Source organism: Cynocephalus volans, chromosome 4 (assembly GCF_027409185.1).
Source record: "Cynocephalus volans isolate mCynVol1 chromosome 4, mCynVol1.pri, whole genome shotgun sequence".
NCBI lineage: Eukaryota > Metazoa > Chordata > Mammalia > Dermoptera > Cynocephalidae > Cynocephalus > Cynocephalus volans.
In genome coordinates this window covers 109,296,242-109,318,053 of record NC_084463.1, presented here as the reverse complement: position 1 = coordinate 109,318,053, position 21,812 = coordinate 109,296,242, and the positions used below count along the sequence as shown (strand labels likewise).

Sequence of the window (21,812 nt, the reverse complement as noted above, 5' to 3'; positions counted from 1 at the left end):
TTCTGCTCTTCCCCCAGTACACCAGGCACTGGCGATGCTGTAGTCCTAAATGTTCTCTAATCTTTGACAAGGCTTGGGCAGCTTCTGTGCCGTGTAGGGAAAGTCTTTCAGGTGGGGGTATGTTCTTGCATCGACTGAACTGAAATTAAGAGAAAGAGACAGCTTCAACCACTTCTCCCTGTCCAGAGTTCCAAAATCTCAGACTCTGTTTAGGATTGTTTTGGGGTAATGACTGGGAGGAAGAATTTTGGAGGCATTGTCCTGGGCAACAGAGTTGTTCCCTGGGCCTTCTTAAGTCAGGTTAGAGAAAAGGGGAAGCAGGCGGCAAGCCTCTGCCTCCTCATTAGAGAGGACTTGCTTTTACTTTAGGTTATTGCATGAGAAGGCAAGAAAATGTAGGAGTGGCTTGGTTGCTTCTTGGACGGATAAGTGAGAGCCAGGGGTAAGGGTTATACAGGACTAAGTTGGAGCTGGGGCGTCTTCCTTAACTGCTCACCTAGCTTCTGGATCCTTGGAGCTTTGTGTATCAAGTAGCAGAAAGAGAAAAGGGAGGCGGGGTGTAGGAGAAAGGGCAGGGAGTGACCAAAGCACCTGTTCTGGAGTATACTACATTGTAGATTTGGGTTTTGCTTTGACCTTGTGGGGTGGGTGTTGGGGTGGGTTTCAAGAGTCTATAGTTAGGACAATGCCCTGGGCATGTTTTTCCACCTTTGTATTCCCCATAGCAGCTAGTCTGAATTTCTAGACCTGATAAGGGAGGCCAGAGGGAAATAGAAGGGAGAATATTCTTTCTGTTAGGTTCCATGGGTTTATCCCTTTCTCATTCCCTGGCGACAGGTCGAAGAATTTGGAGCCCCTCTAGAGGCTTCAGGGGTCTCTTGTTGCTGAACTCTGAATGTCAGTTTAACACTTTGCCCGGGATTGCCAGTGGCTCTGACTTCTCAGAAGCCCTCTCTCTGGTCTTGGCCCAGCCTGTGCTCTGTGAGATTAGGGTTGTCTCTGATTCAGGATGGATTATTCAGCTCTTGTGCTGCCTCACTTCCACAGGAACAAACAGGTCTTTGTTCTGGATGTGTGATAATGGGGCGCTGGGGGAGGCAGAGAACACCCCTGCTAAATATTCATCTTGGGTACCAGCTGATTAGACTGGAGTTTTTGGTCTGTTGGAGGTTGAAGGCCAGCTGGGCAAGAGACTAACATGTCTTCTCTGTGAGGAGTGGATTTGAACCTCTGCGAGTTTGCTGGCCTCCTGCCAGCACCAGGCAGTATGCCTAGGGAACAGGGGTGGTATCCTCCCAGACAGGCTGAGGTTTATCCTGCTAATTTGCAATAGAGGGGCTCGAAAAGAAAGTCGCTGCTCTACTGCTTCGTGGGGCTGTTAATTTTTGCCTGCCAATTTGACATCTACCCTTGCAAGTTGCTGTTATTCTGTAAAGCTTTATAATTGTTTGCATTCTGGACCTGACACTTAAAAATGCACCCAAGGAAGCAGCTTGTTAGGGGAGTTATGTGGAGTGGCCTCGGCGCCTGACCAAGGAGCTGCATTCCTTCAGAGATTCCCATTCCCATCATCTAGCTAGGGCTGAGGGAGAGTTTCCAGGAACTTCAGTGGGATGTGAGCTGGGGACAGGGCCAGTCGGCCTGTACTGCCAAGCTTTTTGAACCTCCACTCTTTCTGCCTTCTTCTCTCATTTGCCCCCAAGCTGGGAAACAGTAAGGAACGGAGGGCACCTACCAGGATGGAAGTTGCAGCAGGAAAAAAGCAGCCAAGAGGTGCAGCCCAGGGAAAGGTGCCGGGGCTGTTGGGAAGTGGCACAAGGCTTGGAGGGCGGGTAATAGCTGGCCCCTTAGAGGTCCCGATTCTCTCAGTTGCCAGGGGAGTTGGGCCATTAGATTGGCCTTTTCTCTGCTGTGTGAGGGAGGGCAAGGCTGAGAACCAGGAGAAGCAGCTGGTTGGAACCAGAGGAGGGCTGGGGAGGGAAGCTGTAGACCCAGGGCCCTAGCCATGGGTGTGGTTTAGGAAGCTTTGGACTCTGCTTGGAGAAATTCTCTTTGTGCACATATACACACCCCTTCCCTAACTGGTTTTTCCAGTTATGGGGATGAGGGGATATTGAGGGTGGGGAGTTGTGCATGTGGTTAACCACCAAAGGAGTTGTGGGGAGGATCTGGGGCAGAGCCCCATGGGGCTGGGTATTCCTTCAAGAGGATCAATGAGATAAGTTTGGGCTCTAACAAGCCCATTTTAGAAGAGTGCAAAGCAGAAATTCTTGGTGGTGCCCTTGTCCCTTATCTCAAGAGCAAAGGTAGGAAGGGTTAAGACCTTTGGCTTCCCTAGCTGGGCTTGCTGAGATGGGGCTGCTAAGGACCAGGCCTCAGGAAAGAGGGTCTACCTCCTCGAGCCTCTCCAAGGACAGTGTGGACTGTCCTGAGGAAGCTGTTTGGGCAGGAATGCAGGTGAAAGTCTTGTAGTTTGCTAGGCTTCCTGTCTCCTATCCCTGCTAAATCTTCACCATGTTTCTCCACTCAGCTCTAGCTTCTGTAGCCTTCCTGTATCTCTGTTCCCCTGTAGGAGGTTGTGAGCACTATTCCCCAGCCGGCCTTCTCTCCCCACTCTGAGCCATTGCTTTGTTGTTTATTTGCCCTTGGCGATTCAGTTTAGTGGCTCTAGGACTCAGGGTCTGCTTGGTCTCTACATATCCCCATTCCTGGGCAGCCTTTCTGCCTGGAGAGATGACTGTGAGTACCTCTGTGAGACAGCTCCAAAAGGGTAGTCAGGAATGGTCTAGGAAGTTGGGAATGGCAGGGGAACTAGGGCTGTGAAGCTAGGGCTGGGGAATCAGGGCTTGGGCTAGGGCCCGCAGTCATTTCCTGGAGAAATGTGTAGTGGCTTGGTTACATCAGAGAGGATGTTAAACACTGCTGGAGAAGAAAGGAGCTGGCATCAGCGCTGGGCAGGAGCAGTGGGCATCTGAGGCCTTCCTGAAATCTAGTTTCCAGAGGCAGTACTTGTCTTGAGAACCTAGTGTTTCCAACTGTTTTCCCCCAAGTCATCACTGATGTGCATCATCATTGTGCATCTGTTACTTCTCTGGGCATCCATGTCCATCTTTTTCTTGGAGCTCTGGATTTTGTATCAATATTCAAAGCTCTGTTTCTAAGGAGAGAAGGAAGGAGAGAACAAGGAGAGAAGGAAGGAGGGAACAAGGAGAGGAAGGGAAGGAGGGAAGGATGGAAGAAAAGAGGGTTGGCCTTGGGACTTGTCATGGTATTCAGAAGCTATTAGGAAGTTTAGAAATGTCTATCTAAAGCAGTGGTTCTCAGTGGGTGGCAATTCCCTTCCTCCCTCCCTCCTTCCCTCCCTTCCATCCATCTGCCCCCAGGAGGCGTTTGGCAGTGTCTGGAGGCCTTTTTGGTTCTTATAGGTGAAGGGATGCTAATGTCTTCTGGGGCATAGAGGCCAGGGTTGCCACCAAACATACTATAAATGGACAGGACAGTCCACCGCAACAAGAATTAATCCAACCCAAAATGTCAATAGTTTGGAGAAACTCTGATCTAAAAGAATTGAGACAGATTTTCCTATAGGTTGCAGGGGTGATGATAAGGACTCTGGCTGGTCATCCAGCCCAAGGCAGTTTGGATTTGATGAGCTTAGAATAAATGTTCTCTCTGCCCAGATCTGGACAGTGATCCCCCTCACCACCTCACCCCTGCAGGATATATGTTGGGGAGGACCAAGAAGAACAGAATGCATCCTGACACCTCCCTAAGTGCCCCAATGGGGTAGGCTCGAGAAAACTGCAGGAGGTGCTGGGTTTGGTATGTGGCTTCTTGAGGCTGGGCTGCTGATCCAGCTTTGCTTAGTCAGGGCTCTGGAATGGAGACAAGTCATTTTAATAGCATGACTGTGTTACAGGAAAAGGTCTGCTCAATTGCTGTGGACTCTGCTTAGTATTGAGAATCACTTAATCCAGCCCCAATTCCTTTCTTGACCTATCTTTGACTCATAAGTTTATAGGGATTTGTATTTTTCCCACTGCAGTCTATTCAGCTGTGACTGAAATCCTCCCTTTATCACTCCCACCCCCCATCTCTGTAGAGGCGTTTCCAAAATTCATTGTTGTTTTTCATGATACTACTAAGTGGACACTTTTGGGGGAACTTCATCTTCAGAAATTGAGGAATCTCTAAGCATATAGGGATTGGTTTTTTTCTTGTGCCCTAGATGTAGAAATGTTTATACTCGGAATAGCCTTTGTTTCTAGTTGTATAGCCCTTCTGCCTGCTCCTTGAGGAATGGGGTCTGAACTCCTCTGGGATGTAAGGCATATCCAGGCATCTAAAGGACAGATATGGAGCTCATTGGTCACCAAGTTCAGTCCTGCTGCTGAGCAGAGAAATGTTGGAGTGAGCCCTGCTCTCACTTTGTATGTGTACCTCGGCAAAACCTTATGTGGTCACTGGTACCTAGGTCCAAGTGTTGAATAGTGGTATTGGGACTGGGGGGAGGATATGGAAAGACAAGGGAAAGGGGACAGAGGGCTGTATTCACTCAGAGTCCACATGGACCTTGTCATCGCTGTGATTCTGCTACCAGGATTGAGCAAGGACTGACCTGGCTCGTTATTATTGTATTTTAGAAAAGTCTAGGTATGCATTGGAGGGGAAAGGGCAGGAGGGTATAGCTTGTAGGAAGGGATGTCTCTCAAAATCTTAGGCTTTTCAAGGGCAGGGACTATATTTTGGACTTTTCTAAGATTTTTTGGTAGTGCCAGTACAGTGCCCACTGCCAGAGATTTTAGAAACTAGTCCCAAGAAGCAAGAACTCCCCCACCCTTTGTCCCAGACTCCTTCCAAGCCTTTCACATCTCCCCTGTGTCACAGCAGGATAGTTTATTCCAAAAGGGAAGTAATAATAGTTGTCTTTTTGCTGAGATCAGCAATAGAGGAAATAGACCTATGTGATATAGTAAGAGAGATTCATTGAACAAATAATTACTGAGCATTTACTGCTTGCTAATCATAGGTCTGGTTCTGGAGTTACCTCAGTGAATAAGACAAAACTCCTGCCCTAAAAGACTTGTTGAACAGTATAATAGGTGAGAGAGGCCTGGTGAGGCCCTGCTCCCTAGAGTTCTTTGAATTCCTCCATGCCCAACCTGAAAGTGGCTCCCCAGGGAGACCCATTGAGAGTTGGGTAAAGAGACAGCTGTGTGACCCCTGAAAGCTTTCCTACCTTGAACAGTGTATCTCTGGGGCCTTAGCAGCAGAGGAATTGGAGCCAAGGACAGACTCTTGGTGTTGGCTTTGTCCTCTGGCTGGGCACAGGCAGGGGTAGCTAAGCCTGTCTTGTGCAATCCCTGAATTTATAAAGCAGAGGCAAGACAAGGCTGAGCTGAGCTGAACTGGGGGGAGGGGGACCAGAGAGGGGACTCGGCTTCTGGACTTGGAGCCAGGATCTGTTTGTAGCCTCCCCACTGCAGACAGGCAGCTGCATGACTCATGAACTGAAAAGTCCAGGCTGAAGCCATTCTCTTTGGTTCACAGGAATTCTGCTTGTTTATTTGTGTGTGTGTGTGTGTGTGTGTCCATGTGTGTGTCCATGTGTTTCCTTCTTCCCTACTCCCTGCTTCTCTAAATTTTCTTCCTCTGCAGGAGATCTGCCTAAGGAGAATCCATATGAGGATGTGGACTTAAAGAGCCGAAGAGCAGGGCGAAAATCCCAGCAACTATCTGAGAACTCCTTGGACTCTTTGCACAGGATGTGGAGTCCACAGGACAGGAAGTACAACAGCCCACCCACGCAGGTAACGATGTCCCAACGTGGGCCTGTAGGATTAGCCTGAGGGCTACAGTGGAGGCCTGTCCTCTCAAGGCTTGGACCCAGCTTCCATTCAGCCTTTCTCCCTTACTAGTGCTTGGCAAAGGAGGTTGTCTTGAGAAGGAGCTCTGCATTAAGGGACTTCAGCCATGTTGAAACCTCTGTGGACAATTGAGGCATGCTCTTAGGGGCATCCTGCCCTACCTTCTTTCCCTCGATACCTAAGCTCTGAGCTGCAAAACTAAGTCAGGAGCCCCTGCAGTCTCCTGTCTTACTATTTCTCTTCCCCTTCTGTGGGAAACAGGAAGACGGGGCTCTGGTTGGAGTCTTGGTATTCTGCAGTTCTGTCAGAAATTATCTTCGTACTGGAATTTGGGGGCCAGATATAGGCCCCAAAGCCAGATTTGGAGAGTCAGACAGGTGTCTGTGACACCTGGAGCCACTCCTGTTGGAGGGAATAAGAATGAATCTGAGGAATAGATGGAGAGAAGGCAGAACGAGAGGAAAGGTAAAAAGTTAAAGGAGGCTTTTGGACTTAAGCTCATCCTGGTTTTGTCCAGGGTGACAGGAGGCAGGAGGGTAGACAGGCTTTCTCTGACCTACCCAGGTGACTTTAATTCTCCATGCAAATAGAGGGACCTGGATATTTTATAACTCTGGACAGAGAATATAAAAATGATGTATTCTTACTTTGGAATAATGTGATTATTTTTTTTTAAAGATTTACCCTTCTCATGCGCTCTGTTCAGATAGGCTGCTATTGAATTTGTATTCCCAGACTGATTGGGTGGGAAGAGGAAGTTGGGGGCTGTGGAGGGCGGAGGATTTGCTAAAGAGTGAGGGGAGTCAGTTCCAGACCCAGACAATGGGTAGGAGTCTGCAGGGGGTGCTCGGCTTCCCAGCAGTGAGCAGGATCCACAGTGAATAAGACAGTAAGATGTCCTGTGCTGAAAGGTGTCAGCATGGAGGGAGGGAGGGAGAGAGTAGATCAGGGCCAGGGAGGGGGCAGTCAGCACCTTGGGACTAGAGGAACTGATTGAATGAGGCCTGCCTCACCTGGCTTTGGTTGTCAGAGCCTAGAACCCTTGTGTTCTGCCTGGAAGTGACAGGATACCCCAGCACACCAGGCTGGTGCATAGGTTACAGCCTCTGCTAGCAGAAGCCTTTTAGGACTAGCTTCGGGTCTGAGGTGGGGAAGACTGGTTCCATTGTCCAGGCTCAGGAATCCTTGTCCCAAAGTTTAGGAGGAGCCCCCAGAATTCCTGCTTTGCCTTCTCTTTCCACTTAGATAAAAATGCAGGTTTCTTAGCCTCCATTTTTTTTTCTGGCAAAAGTTAGTGAAGCTTCTTTTGGGGAAGTGAATATTTAATCTAGCCCAGATCTGGCTGATTAGCAGCTAAGGTCTTAATAGAGGAAGCCGCGTGGATGGAAATTTCAGGGCAGGATTCGGGGGAGCCAGGGATGCCAGTCCATGGCTTCATGTCCAGGTCTTAGCAGGTGGGTACTGGCCAAGGCATCTGTGGCAAGCCCCTCTCCCATGTCCTCTCCCCCATGCCAGCTCTCCTTGAAACCTAGCAGCCAGTCCCTGCGCAGTGGGAACTGGTCAGAAAGGAAGAGCCACCGGCTGCCACGGATACCCAAGAGGCACAGTCATGATGACATGCTGCTGCTGGCTCAGCTGAGCCTGCCGTCTTCACCCTCCAGCCTCAATGAGGACAGCCTCAGCACCACTAGTGAGCTGCTGTCCAGCCGTCGGGCCCGCCGCATTCCTAAGGTATCCTCCCTGGACAGAGCCCACTGGGGCTGGGCAGGTGTGCAGGCAGGCAGCCAGCTCTTCTCCTCCTTCCTTCCTTCCCTCCTTCCCTAATCTGAGCTGCTTCCTCAATTCCCTTTGAATAAATTCCGGGTCCATGTGCTGGCCTCTTTTTTGCCTGGCCTCTTTTTTACCTCAGTTCCCTTTTCTCATCGATAAAAATGTATTAACTGATTCTTTATTCTCAGATGTTAGAGAAAGGAAAAGCTAGCTGAGGCTCCCCATTAGTGATGTGGTGTGTGAATTTTGGGATCTCTGCGCATATATAAACATTGCCAGGCTTTCAAGGACCTAGGACCTGAACATGGATCTTCCTTTCTCTAACTCTCAGAATTGAAGAGTTTTCAGCAATGATTTTCACACATAGGCAGCTAGGCCCAAATCTCCAGCCCAAAGCAGCAGGATTTAGACAAATGGTATTTTTAGCCTGCAAACAATGCTTGAGTATATTGGGAATTTAGCTTCTTCCTGTCAGGGCCCCAGGTTATGGCCCAGAGGGGAAAGGCTAGAATCCTTGTTCCTGTTATTGCATCTGAGAAGCTCTTTGTCTCAGTTGGTTCAATGACTCTTGGGACCCAGGAGCTCCCATCCTGTCTAGTTTGATATAGTTTCTTCCTTTGGGGAGCTAAGTTTAGTGTCCTTGTCTTGGGGCAGGAGACCACTCCTAGGGAACTAGGTAGATGGAGAGCTACCAGGCATGGCTGTTGAGTCTCCACTTGAGGTCAATTCAATAGGGAGACCAGTTCTGGGCCCAATGGGTGGAGTGCAGAAAGCTTGCATCAGTGAGGGCAAGGATGGGCTCCTAATCAGCCTTTTTGGAAGTATGGGCAGCTGGTGTTAGGGTTACCTCACCCCCCTGCTTTTCTCACCCAGCTTGTCCAAAGAATTAACTCCATCTACAATGCCAAGAGGGGAAAGAAGAGGTTAAAAAAGCTGTCTATGTCCAGCATTGAGACAGCATCACTGAGAGGTAGGCCTTGATACCTGGGTTGGTTCAGGTGTCTGGGGCCCTTGGGCATTAGGAACAGGGAGGGGCATGGACTGGTCTCAGTTTGCCCTTCTGTGAGCCATTCACAGGGTCCTTCTCCCTTCTAGGAGGGTAGAGCCCTGCCAGGAAGTGGCCATATAGGAGGGAGGGCCAGAGAAGGAAGAAAGCCCTGGGATGGGTTCCTTCAGGCTTTGGGTTACGAGGCCTGAGTAGGGAGGTGGGTGTGGGAATCCGCTTCTGGCAAAAGGAAAGGCCAGACTTACTGAGCAATGTGGTCTGTTTCCCATTTCAAATCTTGGCCTCCTGGAGGCAGGGGCCTTATGTTCCAGGCCCATAGGCCCCTCTGCTGGCTCAGTCACCAACCTGGGCCCTCAGCTTCCCCCGGATCAGACTTGAATAGGGGTTTGTATATAGATTATCACCCACAGTCTGAGCTCTGAGGGACCCTGGCTCCAGGCCACACAGCTCCTGCCCACAGATGCCTATAAGCCCATAGTAGCCCAGACTAGGTACAGATCTATCCCTTGTGAGAAGAATTGGGAGGGGGCACAGAAAACCCTTGCTATGGGGCAGTGCCTCAGCAAGCATGCACTCCTGCTGTTACTTTTCCAGATGAGAATAGTGAGAGCGAGAGCGACTCTGACGACAGGTTCAAAGGTGAGGCACGGCGCCCCAAGAGCATGGAACCCCTTCCCAGCCCTGGCTGCACATGTGGTTCCAGTGTCCCAAACTGGCCTGGTGTGGAGAGGCAACAGGCAGGCAAGATACCAGGCCAGCAGAGCAGGGAGCTATAGGGAAGTCCATTCTCACAGTCATATGAACTCAGCCCTGCAAGGTTAAATTCAGATGTCTCCCATTGCCAAATTTAAGCCTGGTGACCCTGCCCATGCTTCCCCAAGCCATTGTTCATGGGAATTGGGTGCTAGATTGGGCTGGTAAATGTCGTAAATCTGGAGGGTCAGATATGGGTTCAGAAGATTACAAGTACCTCTTCTGGTTGCAAAAAATGTGCCATAGATTGAGGAAACTGGTCCCTGAGGCTACCCATCTCCCCCATCTCCCCCATCCCCAAAGAGGAGACTGCCACGTCCTTGAAAAGGTTCTGGGAACTTCAGATTCCAGGGGCCTTGGACAAATCTCTGCTTTCTCTGCCAGGAAACCCTGCCTAGAACTTCCTGGATGATCAAAGTATGCAGAAACTTGCTCCCTCCTCCCTTCCTCCACTGGTCCCCCACTTCCCTGGACCTAGGCACAGGGACAAAGGGTCCAAGTCCAAGGACTCTGATAGAGGCCCAAGGATGAGGCCTCTGTGGATTTTCATGTCTTCTGGTCCTGTTGGCATGGGGATAGGGTGGGTGCCAATGATACATTCCTGGGTTTGTCTGACTTAGGCCATCCTATTCGCCCCAGCTCAGCCTCCAGGAGTGCCAGGCCAGTAGCTTCCTGTGTTATAGCAGACTCTTTGTGCAGGCATAGACACCTTGTTCCTGCCACTTCTCCCCCAGGCCCACCTGGAGGAAGGTGTCAGACTAGGTTCATGTATTTAGAGATGATCCACAGAGATGGAGCCCTGAGCCAGGGGTGGAGGGGGCTAAATTGAGGTCTGTGAGGGCCCAGCCTGCTTGTCCCCTGATGTGAGACCTGCCCCCAGCCCACACGCAGCGCCTAGTCCACATCCAGTCGATGCTGAAGCGTGCGCCCAGCTATCGGACTCTGGAGCTGGAGCTGCTCGAGTGGCAGGAACGGGAGCTTTTTGAGTACTTTGTGGTGGTGTCCCTCAAGAAGAAGCCATCCCGAAACACCTACCTCCCTGAGGTCTCCTACCAGTTTCCAAAGGTGAGACCATCTTTCTCCCCACCTTCCCCATCTCCCTCCTCTACCATCTCCTGTCTGCCTGGCTCATCTAGGGAAGGAGAGATCCGGTTGCTGGCGTAGCTACTCACTTAGCTGCAGCAGCCCTGAGCCTGCTTCTTTCCAGCCAGGAGGGAAGACAGGCTTTGGAAGTGGTGGGTTTGGGCAAGTACTCATTCAGAGGATGAGAGCTGAGAGCACCTCGCAATGTGCTGAGAATAAAATCCAAATTGTTCACAAGAACTGCTAGGGTCCTGACAGGGGGCCCCCAGCTACTTTTCTCACCTTCTGTCTCTTTCTCTTTCTTAACCACTTTATTGAGATATAATTTCCATACCCTAATGGAGCCCCTCCCCCTGCCCCATTCTCTCTCACATCACCCTGCTTATTTCCCCTGTGGCACCCTCTGAAATTTTGTTGTCGATTATCTCATTCTCAATGTGCAGGGTCAGGGACACTGTCCACTTTGTTTTTTATTGATATTCCTAGCAACACAGCATAGTATCAGATGCCACATAGAAAGTGCTCAGTTGGTATTTATTGAATGAACAAATGAATGAATCAGTGGATGGATGATGACTCAACTTATACCTGTGTAAGAATTAGGAGTGGGACAAGAGTTGCTGAGAAGCATGCCAGTTGGTAGGATGGCATCTAGGGCTGTCAGGAGGGGAGATGCTTCTCAGCTATCCACCCCCCTCACTGCCCCTATCCCCAGGTTCCATGTCATCTCTTGGTTACCTCTCCCCATATTCCTCTTTTCTGCAGCTGGACCGACCCACCAAGCAGATGCGGGAGGCAGAGGAAAGGCTCAAAGCCATTCCCCAGTTTTGCTTCCCTGATGCCAAGGACTGGCTCCCTGTGTCAGAGTATAGCAGGTGAGGCCTGGTCTGGCCTGGCTGGAGGGAGGAAGGGGGCATAGCCTCGTTTACCCCATAGCAGTGGGTAACTGAGTGGGGCATGCCCTAGTCTCAACCTACTCTTCTACAGCAACCTGGCCCTTCATCCCACCTCTGAGATGAATGACAGTCCCTGTTCTTGGGGGCTATTTTCTGGGTCCTCTGATACCTCCCTGATGTCAGACCTTTCCCTGTTCCAGTGAGACCTTTTCTTTCATGCTGACTGGAGAAGATGGCAGCAGACGCTTTGGCTACTGCAGGCGCTTACTGGTGAGTAGGACCATTCAGTCCTCAGGGGCTGGCAGGCACAGGATGGGCTAGGGTGTATGTGTGTGTGTGTGTGTGTGTGTGTGTTAGGGTGTGTGTGTGTGTGTGTTAGGGTGTGTGTGTGTTAGGGTGTGTGTGTGTGTGTTAGGGTGTGTGTGTGTGTTAGGGTGTGTGTGTGTGTTTGGGTGTGTGTGTGTTAGGGTGTGTGTGTGTGTCCTTCTGCAACCTTAGCTTGTATGAAATCCTGTGTTCTACTCCCTACAGATGAGGCACTGCTGGGATAACAGGGCTCAGAGTGGCCCCTCTTGATGGGCAATAAGGGGATGTAGTGGATTACCTTCTACTGATTTGTCGTATGTTTTTAGCTTTATAAACTCTTCCTATTCATTCATTTTCCTTGGGATTATGGGCTCTGATTGCTGATTCCTGGTTGCAGGATCATATCTTCGCAGCAGTATGTATACAGTATATGCATCAGATTGGGTGGGGTAAAATCTTCCTCACCCCCGTACCTGGCCCGTCTGATCTGGGAAGGAGTCCTGTCTGTGGTCTAGTCGGGCTGGAAGCTGAGCAGGGACAGAGAAACACCTTCTCTGGGATTCTGGGAGAGATACCTTGAACTTAAGGGAAAGGGATTGGGTTTTGAAAATTTAAGCCATTTTGGGAAGAGAGAAGTCCTTCCCCATATCCCTTCCCCTTAGTCTTGGGAACTAGATTGAGGTAGAAACACAGAGAGCCAGAGGGAGGGCAGGACCCAGAGCCTGGCCCCTTCTGCACCCTACCCTGGAGGTCATTGGGTTGTTGACAGTGTTTTGGGGACTCTAGGCCTTAATGGGAGAAGGTCTCACCAGATAACCAGTCAAGGGGTAGATGAGGGGGATCCTAGGCAAGGGTAAAGTATAGCAGGAACCTAAGAGAAGGATTTTGGGCCACTTATTTATCCATTCAGATACACTTATACTCACCTATGGAGGGTCAGGCTACATGCTGAAGGTGTATAAAATGAGTTCGACATGTAGCCCACCCTCAGGGAACTTTAGATAGTTTGGAAGAGGAGGTCAGACTTTCAACATAGAAGAGAGGGGCCAAGGGAATAAACTTTGTATAGGACCTGCCATGTTCCAAGCTAGGTGCTTTAAGTACGTCCTTTATTTAATCCTCATAGTAGCCCATGGGGTATTATTTTCCCTGATCTACAGGTTAGGAAATTGAAACTCAGAGGTGGAATGACTTGCCTAAAGTCACACAGCCACTGAGGGACAGAGCCAAAATTGAGTCCAAGTCCTTTATCACCAATCTGGTCTCTTGGATCACTCCAAAAGATAGTTTGGGAAGAAGCAATGTTTGGATAAGGAATGCCCAGTGAGTGAGGCTCAGGGCATGTAGAGCAGTACAGGTTCCGGTCGGGGAATCAGGCAGAGGCCAGCACAATCCTGGGTCCCCTGGGTCTGGAGAGCAGCATTCTGAAAGCTGCCTCTACTAGTGCGTAGATGGAGTAGAGCTGTTCCTTTGCAGTGGGCCTGCTGCCCCCAGGGAAGAGTGTGTTTGTCCTGGCGTGCTCAGAGAGGGCCTGGGCTGGGTCACTGCCAAAGGGGCTGGCACTAGCTCGGCATTCCTGCAGATTGGACACAATGATTCTAACCCAAATCCCACATACTTGATTTAATCACTTGGGGCTTTAGGGGAGGCGGGGGTGAGGGAAAGAGAGAGGAGAGAGTTTCAGGCCTAATATGGACAAAAACAGATTCTGCCTTCCCTTTAGATCTGTGACGTGTGGCCAGCAGGTTTGGAGACTGAAATAGCCCCATCTGCATTTGCTTAGCAGCCTGTGTGAGGGGCCAGCACCTGCTGCTCTGCTCCCTCTCCACTCACCCTTGCGAGGCACACCAGGCCTCTGAGCCCAGAGGTAGCCACAAGAGCCCTGCCATCTCCTTGCTGGAGAAGGGACTCCAGTGGACTCATCTCAGCCTACATGTGGGGGCTGCAGGCTTGGGAAGCTCTTAGTACATGTCTCCTTTCCCAACTGCCCACCTTTTAAGTCTCTTTTTTCTTTTTTGTTCTTTACTCCATAGCATGCCTCTATCCTGTGTCTTTATATCCCTTTCTCTTCCTTCCTAACAGAAAGCACCATCCTTTAGAGGTAAGACAGCAAAAATGAAGCCAAGACAGACCCCTGGCTCCACGACTTCTAGACACATGACCTTAGGCAATGGCCTAAACTTTTTGAACTAGATGCCTCATCTATAAAATGGGAATAATAATTCCTCTCTCCCAAGGTTTTTGTAAAATACTGAGCCAGGACTCAGATAGGGTAAACACCAAATACACCGTAGTTTTCTTCTCTTGCCTGTTTTCAGTTTGCTCTCTTAGAATGGGGGTGGATAAAGGGAGGGAGAAAAGAGCAGTTGAGAAAAGGGATGTTTTGCAGAATATCTCCTGTGGCTTGCGCCTAAGAATGCACACAAGTCCTCAAGACCATCGCATCAACTGGGGTCCCAGCTTTAGGGATGTAAATCCACCAGTTGCCCCATAGCTTCTACTACACTGCCTTGTCTTTTGCCAGCCCCCTGTCAGTGTCCTCCTGAAAAGAGGGGTGAAGGCTATGTAGAGCTTGGCAAGAGCCTGGCACCTAGGGCTGGAAGACACAGCAGAGGCCGAGACCTGCCCCTGAAGAGTGGCAGCCTTTCCTTTGGGGGCCTGGTTGAATAGAGGTTTAGAAGAGGTTTGGAGTCTTGATCCAAGACTCCAGAGGAAGGGCAGTCCTTAGTCCTCAGTTCCCAAGGAAAAGGAGCCAAATATAGTAATTAGATATTTTCTGTGTCCATCTCTCTTTCCTCTTCCTTGTCCTGGCCCAGCCAAGTGGGAAGGGACCTCGGTTGCCAGAGGTGTACTGTGTCATCAGCCGCCTTGGCTGCTTCGGCTTGTTTTCCAAGGTAGGAGGCTTTGACTTGCTTTCCTCCCCCTCCCCCTAGCTGACAGCTCCCATAGGAGTATATGCAGCCAGCTTAGATGAGAAAACCACCTGTGCATGTGATAGAGCGGGAGAGAGAGAGTATAAGAGCAAGTACCAGTGATCTTTCTGACTTCTTCCTTATTCCCAAGCCTTGCTCCCTACCTAGCCGGCTGGCATTTTCCCAGCTCCTGTGCTGGTAGTGACTGGTAGTATCTGCTCTTGTCACAGCTACCCTGGGCCGTGGGCAGAGCCAGAGTCCTTGGGGAAGCCAGGCATGCCCAGGGAGTCAATTCTTGGGTGGTATTTCCTTTGCTTGGCTACTCTGCTCTTGGGGACTGAAGCAAGGCCAGTTAGGGAACAGAGCAGTCACTGAAAACAGGAAAACAGGAACAGTAGGGTGTGAAGATCCTAGCAAAACAGTCCTCCCATCTTCCAGCTTCTGGCCCAGTCTGGTCAGATGCCAGGCTGCCCTCTTCGCTGCCCAGGAAGTAGGGAAGGGCAATGCCTTGACACCCTTCCTCTTTGGGCTGCTGGTATGGGCACAGGTCCTAGATGAGGTGGAGCGCCGGCGTGGGATCTCTGCTGCGTTGGTCTATCCCTTCATGAGAAGTCTCATGGAGTCGCCCTTCCCAGCCCCAGGGAAGACCATCAAAGTGAAGACATTCCTGCCAGGTGCTGGCAATGAGGTAGGGATTTCTGTCGCCTCTTCTCTCAGGCCATGGGCTGAGGCTGAAGTGGGACTTGGCTACCCAAGGTTGCAGTCTCTGGGAGGTGCAGAACTTGGCCCCTCCTTGCTTACCATTCCATATACCTAGTCAAATAGGGATTGAAAAAGTGAACAACGGGACTGTAAATGTTGCCAAACTCTCTGCCCCTCTGAGGGGCCTTCTCTGAGCTTTTTGGACTAAACTGCATTCTACCTGCCTTCCTTTTGTTCATTTATTCAATATATACTGAATATGTGCCCTCTCACAATCAGGGATTGTGCCAGATCTTGGGACAGAGTCATAGTTAAAGAGGCACACAGCTCTGTCTCATGGAGTTTACAGTCTAGTGAGAGATTCTGATATTAAATAAATACTTTTACATATAAATAGATAATTCCTAAATGTGTTAAAAGCCATGTGAAAGCATAAGATCCTATGGGAGTGTGCGACAAGGGCTCTGCTCTAGATTAGGAGCCAGGGAAGGCCTTCTCTGAGAAAGTGACATTTTACCAGGGATCTAAGTAGGAGGCAACTAAATGAAGTGGGAGGAGGGAGACTGAGGTTATGGATGGGAAGAGATTATTCCAGGTAGAGGGAACAGCATGTGCAAAGGCGAAAGTACGTGTGCTTGTCAAGGGACTGAAAAAAGCCAACATAGTTGAAAGGGTAGTGGTGGTGGGGAGGTTTGTTAGGCCAAGTTAAGGATTTTGGATTTGTCTAAAGCAGGGCTTTATTATAAGATCTGATATATGTTTTAAAAAGCTCACTCTGGCAGTACGTAGATAATGGGTTGGAGTGAAAACAGAGCAGCTGGGATACTATCACAGTAGTCAGGCAAGAGATTAAGGTGTAATGGAAAAGATGAGAAGTGGGTGTATTTGAGATATATTTTAGAATTAGGATCAATGTACTTTGTGTTTGATTGCAAACAGGGAATAAGTGTTACAGAGATTTTAAGGCCAACTCCCCGTTTTCTGGCTTGAGCATCAGGGTAGATGATGGAGCCATACATACACTGAGATGGGAGTACCTGAAGAAGCAGGTGAGGACGAGGAAGAGGAAGAGTCCAATTTTGTCTTGTAAAGTTTGAGATATCCATGAGAAACCGAAGGGAAGACATTTAGTTGTAAAGCATGTAGACAGGGAAGAGAAGAGAGCCCAGGGCTGGGTCCTCCTCAGGCCTGAGGAACCCTGACAAGTAGAGGCCTGCATTAGAGGAGCAGCAGCCCTGAAGTTGAAGGAGATGGAAGCACCAGGAGAGGGCCCTGGCTCAGAAGCCAAGGGAGGGAGCATCTCAAGAGGGCAGGAGTGATCGGGTGAGTCAGACACCCCACGAGGTTGGGATGGGGCATGGCAGGAGGCCTTGACAAGAGCAGATTTCAGAGGGAGCCTGGGCCTGGAAGCCAGGATGGAGTGAGTTGAAAAGAGAATGGGGTGGGCAAGTGGAAACAGCCTGTGTAGACATCTTTTCAGGAGGTGTGGCTGTGAAGAGACATAGGGAACAGGTAGTAGATGAAAGGAAAGGTGGAGCCAGGGGAGAGTTTGTTAAAGACGGTTGTCTGGATGCTGGTGGGAATGGCCCCCAGAAAGAGGTTAAAGATGTAGGATAGGGAGGGGGTGGTCAGACTGTCACTGAGAAGGCACAGGTCCTGGGCTCCATGGAGGGATTGGCTTTTGTTAGGAGAGGAGGCAAGAACAATGGCTTGTAGATTTGGGATTCTCATGTGGTGGTTGTGGTTTTCTCAAAGTAGAAAGGAAGGTCATCCTCAGAGTAAGTGTTAGGCGTTGGGTTCTGGGAGAGGGAAGAATAAATTAGTTGTTGCAAAGTGTGGGAGAGGGACTAGCTAGGAAATCATGTTAGGCTTTCTGGGCAGTGGCAAATACCCACCCAAGTTCTATCCCTTAGCCTCATTTCTCTCATCCCTATTTAGAGGGATTTAGGTTTCATGAGTGGTCTGGGGGGCAGGACAGCTGACTTTGCCCTGATAGCCCAACATAATGGTTGGGAGTTCTTCAGGAACTGGCCTGGTCACCTCACTGGGCTCATTTCTCATCTCTCTAACTTGAATTACTTACTGTTCTCCAAACCCTGCTTCCTTTTGCCCAGCAGACACTTCCCTTCTTTTCTATTTGGGGAATCCAAGTCAAGCATTTTCTGCTCTGAGATGCTTCCCTGACCCCTCCCCACCCCAGTTGAGGCCCTTTCTAGATACCCTGCTAGCTCCCTGAGCAGATGTTAATCACACCCTCCCTCTGTCCTTACATCAGTCTCCCTGAGCAGCCTGTATGAATTCTCAACCCTTGAGACCTGAACCCCCGGGGGTGGTAGGAGTGTGGGGCTGGATGCTGTGGAACAGAGCTTGGTGGGCTGCACGCAAGGCTGTCAGGAGGGAGGGTTGTGGAGTTTCACTTTGACTTCTTCTGGGGTAGGGACAGGGACTGGAGTGGGTATGAAGACCTCTGGTGTAATTGTGGTATGACATTCCTTCAGTCCACATGCACTGGGCATTTGGGGTGTACCGAGCATTGTGCCAATCCCTGGGCCTTCAGGGAGTTCACCATTTCACAGGAGCAACAGCGAAAACAGATCGTTATGAAGACTTGTGCTCATTTTGCTGCTTTTCTCAGGCCCAGAAGAATGGATACTGAGATAGGAGTTAGAACTCCTTTGCTTTCTTAGATCCTGAGAAGTAAACAAGGTGATATGGGGTAAAAGCCCCTTGAAAAGACAGAGCTCTGATACCGTAGGGCTATAAGAGGGAATTCACTTCTCACCCTGGTTCTCAGTAGGCCGGCACATTTATGACACTAAGGGATGAGACTAGGCAGGCCCCAGTGACAGCCACTTTGGAGTTCTTCCTGCTGGAGTCAGTTGCTACCCTCCACCCCCATGACTGCCCCCAGGGATGTGGCTCTCTGAGCCATAGCACTGACCTTGGGAACAGCCTTTGGAGGGAAGAGAGCTAGGCCTGGTCCTGATAAAGACAGTCCTGCTTCCTGGCAAGGCTGTGGACCAGATAGCTCTTTCTTTGTGTTTTCCTTGTCTCTGGCATGGGACTTAGGGTGATGGAGATAAAGGCCAGGATGGCAGGACAAACATAACTTCTGGAAGGAAGCTCTTTGTAGCAGGAAAAGGAGGTCACAGGGCAACAAGGACATGAGCATTGCCTTTCCAGAGATGGCTGAGAATAGAGTCCTGGGTTGCAGAGATCTTGCTCTTCCTGTGGCCTGGAGAGCAATGATCAATTGTGGGGTCTAGTCAGTGTAGGGGACAAGACCTTTGCCTGGGAAGGACCCTATAGACGAGGTTGTGCAGTTCCCTTGTTCTCTTTATCTATAAGAGCAGTCAGCTCTCCTCCTTTTCCTGAGATCCTGAAGGATCGTCCCTCAACTCCTTCCTTCTGGAGTCTTCTCCACTCTCACAGTTAACCCTCTCGCCCACATACTGGGGCGAGTTTGAGTTGTTGGGGAACAGAGCTATAGTCTTAAGGGTGGAGGAGACTGAGTCTTGTTGCATAGTGGGGGTAGGTGAGAGATCCTTGAAAAGAGAGGGTGGGAAGGGTAAACCAGTGTCTAGTTGTTTTGTGTAGGGACCTGGTGGTGGCACCCACTTTCCCCATTGTTCTCCTGCAGGTGTTAGAGCTGCGGCGGCCCATGGACTCCCGGCTGGAGCATGTAGACTTTGAGTGCCTTTTTACCTGCCTCAGCGTGCGCCAGCTCATCCGAATCTTTGCCTCACTGCTGCTGGAGCGACGGGTCATTTTTGTGGCAGATAAGCTCAGGTTGGGTCCAGCAGGGCAAGGGAGAAGGGGAAGACACATCCACTAATTAATTCAACAAGTATTTACAAGCCCTGGTGTGTGCCGGACACTGTGGTATTTGTATGTGTGTGTGTGAGTGTGTGAGAGAGTGTGAGTGTGTGTGTGTGTAGTGAGATAAAGATCCAGTGGAGACGGAGAGGTTAGCAAACCTGGGCAGAGAGCGTGGTTGAGGGAGCAGGGTTTGGGAGCACACAGATGGCAGGGCTGAGAACCCAGTGGAGGACTGGGCCTGAGGGAAGAGGAGGAACAATGTCTTCCTTTGCAACAGCCAAGTTTGTGCAGGCGCAGATATGTTTGTATGGAAAAATGTAAAAAATGAAGGAGATTTCTAGCTGATGGCTACATTTCTTCTGGAGGTGGAGGCAAGGCCATCTTTGTGGGGAGCTGAGTTTGAGGAGAGTGACAAACTCTAGCAAGAGCCACCGTGAGGAAGGGGCAAGGGCACTCACTAGGGATGGTGTGAGGAGCACGGAGCCATCCTGGATGGCCAATAGACGTGTCACCTGGAGAAGGCAGTTGACTGGAATGACCCAGGCTGGGCACTCGGGGAGCTGTGGAGAAGGATGAGGTGAGGGCATTGAGGGGGCCGGGGAGGAGAGTGAGTGAAGGAAGGTTATCCAGTCAGGCCAGGAAAAAAGAGGATGTCTAGGGACTGGAGGTGCCAGTGAGGTAGGGGAGGTGGTGTAGGAGGAATAAAGAAAGAGCTGGATGGATCACAAGTCTTGGTTCAGAATGTTGGCATTTATTATTTTAGAGATAGAGGTGCTGAGAAGGTCTGGTTGTGGCCATGGGAGGAGTGGCAGGAAGGACAGTCATTGGACACGAGGCCTTCTGGGAAGGAAGAAGTTGGAGCTTAATAGGCAGCTGAGGTTTAAAAAAAAAAGGTGTATCTGAGTGATGGGACAGGCAGAGAGGATGGGATCTTGGAGACACACTGTGTATTCTTTTTGTCAAAGAATCCATCACAAGCAGTAGTTTCTCTAGAGCAGTGGAATTAACTCAGTTATTTAAAAATTAATTCAGCTATCTGCTCTGTGCCATACCATATGTTGGTGCTGAGATGAGGGGCAGTAAAGAAAAGTCCTTTCTGGTTTGTCCCCCAATAAGTCCCACATCTCTGAGGTACATCCTTCTGTATATATGAGGGGGTAGCTGAGAGGAGCAGGAGAAATGGATTGCTCGTTTCCCACATAGAGCACTGGGACAGGAACCCAGGTCCACCCTCAGCCCAGGAGAAGGAATAAGGAGGAAAAACCAGAGCTACTGACTTTTCCAGAGAGTGCCAGCATTTAGAAATGAAAACTGCCCCTCACTTGTTCCTGTCACAGCCTCAGTGCCTCTTTGTCCTATGGTTCTAGGTGTTTTGTGGGCCCATCAGGCCCTTGTGAAGGGACCTAGCCCTGCAGCTACAGTTAGCTGGGTATGTGGCAGCTCCACGAGGCCCTGTCTGCTGCCTTCTGCCAGCCATGGTCATTGTCAGCCAGCAAAGCTCGTGGCTGCCCAGCTTGGTGCTCTGGCCTGGCCAAACCTTAGTGGCCCCTAACAGAGCCTGGACCCTGAGGTTTCTTTTCCTGAAGGTCCCTCCCCCTCACTCAGAGCTGAGCCTCCTCTTTACCACCCCAACGCTCAGCCCTACTCCTGTAGGGCCGTGAATACAGCAATTGTTTCCTGTGGTTGCAGCTGCTTCTGAGCACATTCCCGGACCATACTGGGAAGAAAATACCCCAGGGTCCTGTTCTCGGCCTGGCTCAGTATTCAAGTTCTGCCAGTCTTGGGTCTTAGAAGAAATGTCCTCCCTACTCAAGGTTTGTCTCTGACTGGACAGGCGGGGCGTAGGCAGCCTGGTGATGGCACAGAGACCTGGACTGTCTGTGAGTCGGTCCAGCCAATTCATATTCCATTGCTCATGTTTTAGGTTTTCCACAAGGCCTTTGTCCATCTTGCCTAGTTCTGGGGGTTAGGAGAGGGTACCCAGGCTCCGAATTCATTGGCCCTACGAGTACAAAACCTTCTGCCTCCCAAGCTCCAGGTCCATTGGAGGGGATTGTGAAGACCAGTGTGTCCTCAATGCTGAGACAGCCCTTTTCTATATCTTTTTTGGACAACTCTCCTGGAGTATGGGGAACTGCTGTCTCCAGGGGAGGGACCGTCAAGGCCAGGATACCTGTATCTCTGTCTCAAGGCCCAGCAGTGTTTTAGGTATGCCTAAGGTGGCAAGACAGCCAAGCAAGGCACTGACTGACAAGCACTTGTGACCATCCAGAGGTTCTTCTAGAAAAGTGGGTTTGTTTCTGTCATAGTTGGGACCCATGTTCTCTCACTTGGGGTGGGTGGGGGGAGGGGAATCAGATGCGAAAGGGTGAGAATCTCTGCTGGAGCTCCTCAGGTAGAGCCCGGGGCTTTTATGGCTGATAAATGGGACCAAGAGATGCAGAGGGAAAGTCAAGCTTGAAAATGAGCTGGGCTCAAGGTTTCTGTCGCCTCATCTGTAATATGGTCCCTAAGGGAGGGCCGTTGACTCTCCTCCTGACAGATCGGGTCCTTCAGGCCAGGTGTGTCTCCCATGTTTACCAGCGGCCCATGCCAACCCTCAGCACACGTGGGGAGTGTGCACTCACTACTGTACTTTCTAGCTAGCTACCTAGAGATTGTCCTCCTTGTCTCCCATTGGTCATTTGGCTTAGGCAGC

At 50.3% G+C, this 21,812-nt stretch overlaps 1 protein-coding gene across 5 annotated transcripts in view; it reads left to right on the top strand.

The window, feature by feature from the left end:
- The window catches only part of DENND2B (DENN domain containing 2B), a 148,190-nt gene that overhangs the window by 120,562 nt on the left and 5,816 nt on the right, over nt 1-21,812 (top strand). For 3 of the 5 annotated variants that reach the window (XM_063093367.1, XM_063093369.1, XM_063093368.1), the window contains 10 exons: nt 5,659-5,810; nt 7,383-7,598; nt 8,511-8,607; nt 9,238-9,282; nt 10,277-10,461; nt 11,245-11,354; nt 11,576-11,645; nt 14,498-14,575; nt 15,141-15,281; nt 18,936-19,084. In XM_063093367.1, the coding sequence (XP_062949437.1) occupies nt 5,659-5,810; nt 7,383-7,598; nt 8,511-8,607; nt 9,238-9,282; nt 10,277-10,461; nt 11,245-11,354; nt 11,576-11,645; nt 14,498-14,575; nt 15,141-15,281; nt 18,936-19,084 (1,243 nt within the window). Of the gene's footprint in view, nt 1-5,422; nt 5,572-5,658; nt 5,811-7,382; nt 7,599-8,510; nt 8,608-9,237; nt 9,283-10,276; nt 10,462-11,244; nt 11,355-11,575; nt 11,646-14,497; nt 14,576-15,140; nt 15,282-18,935; nt 19,085-21,812 lie in introns of those variants that run through there. The other 2 variants (XM_063093370.1, XM_063093372.1) reach the window with 2 other exon arrangements.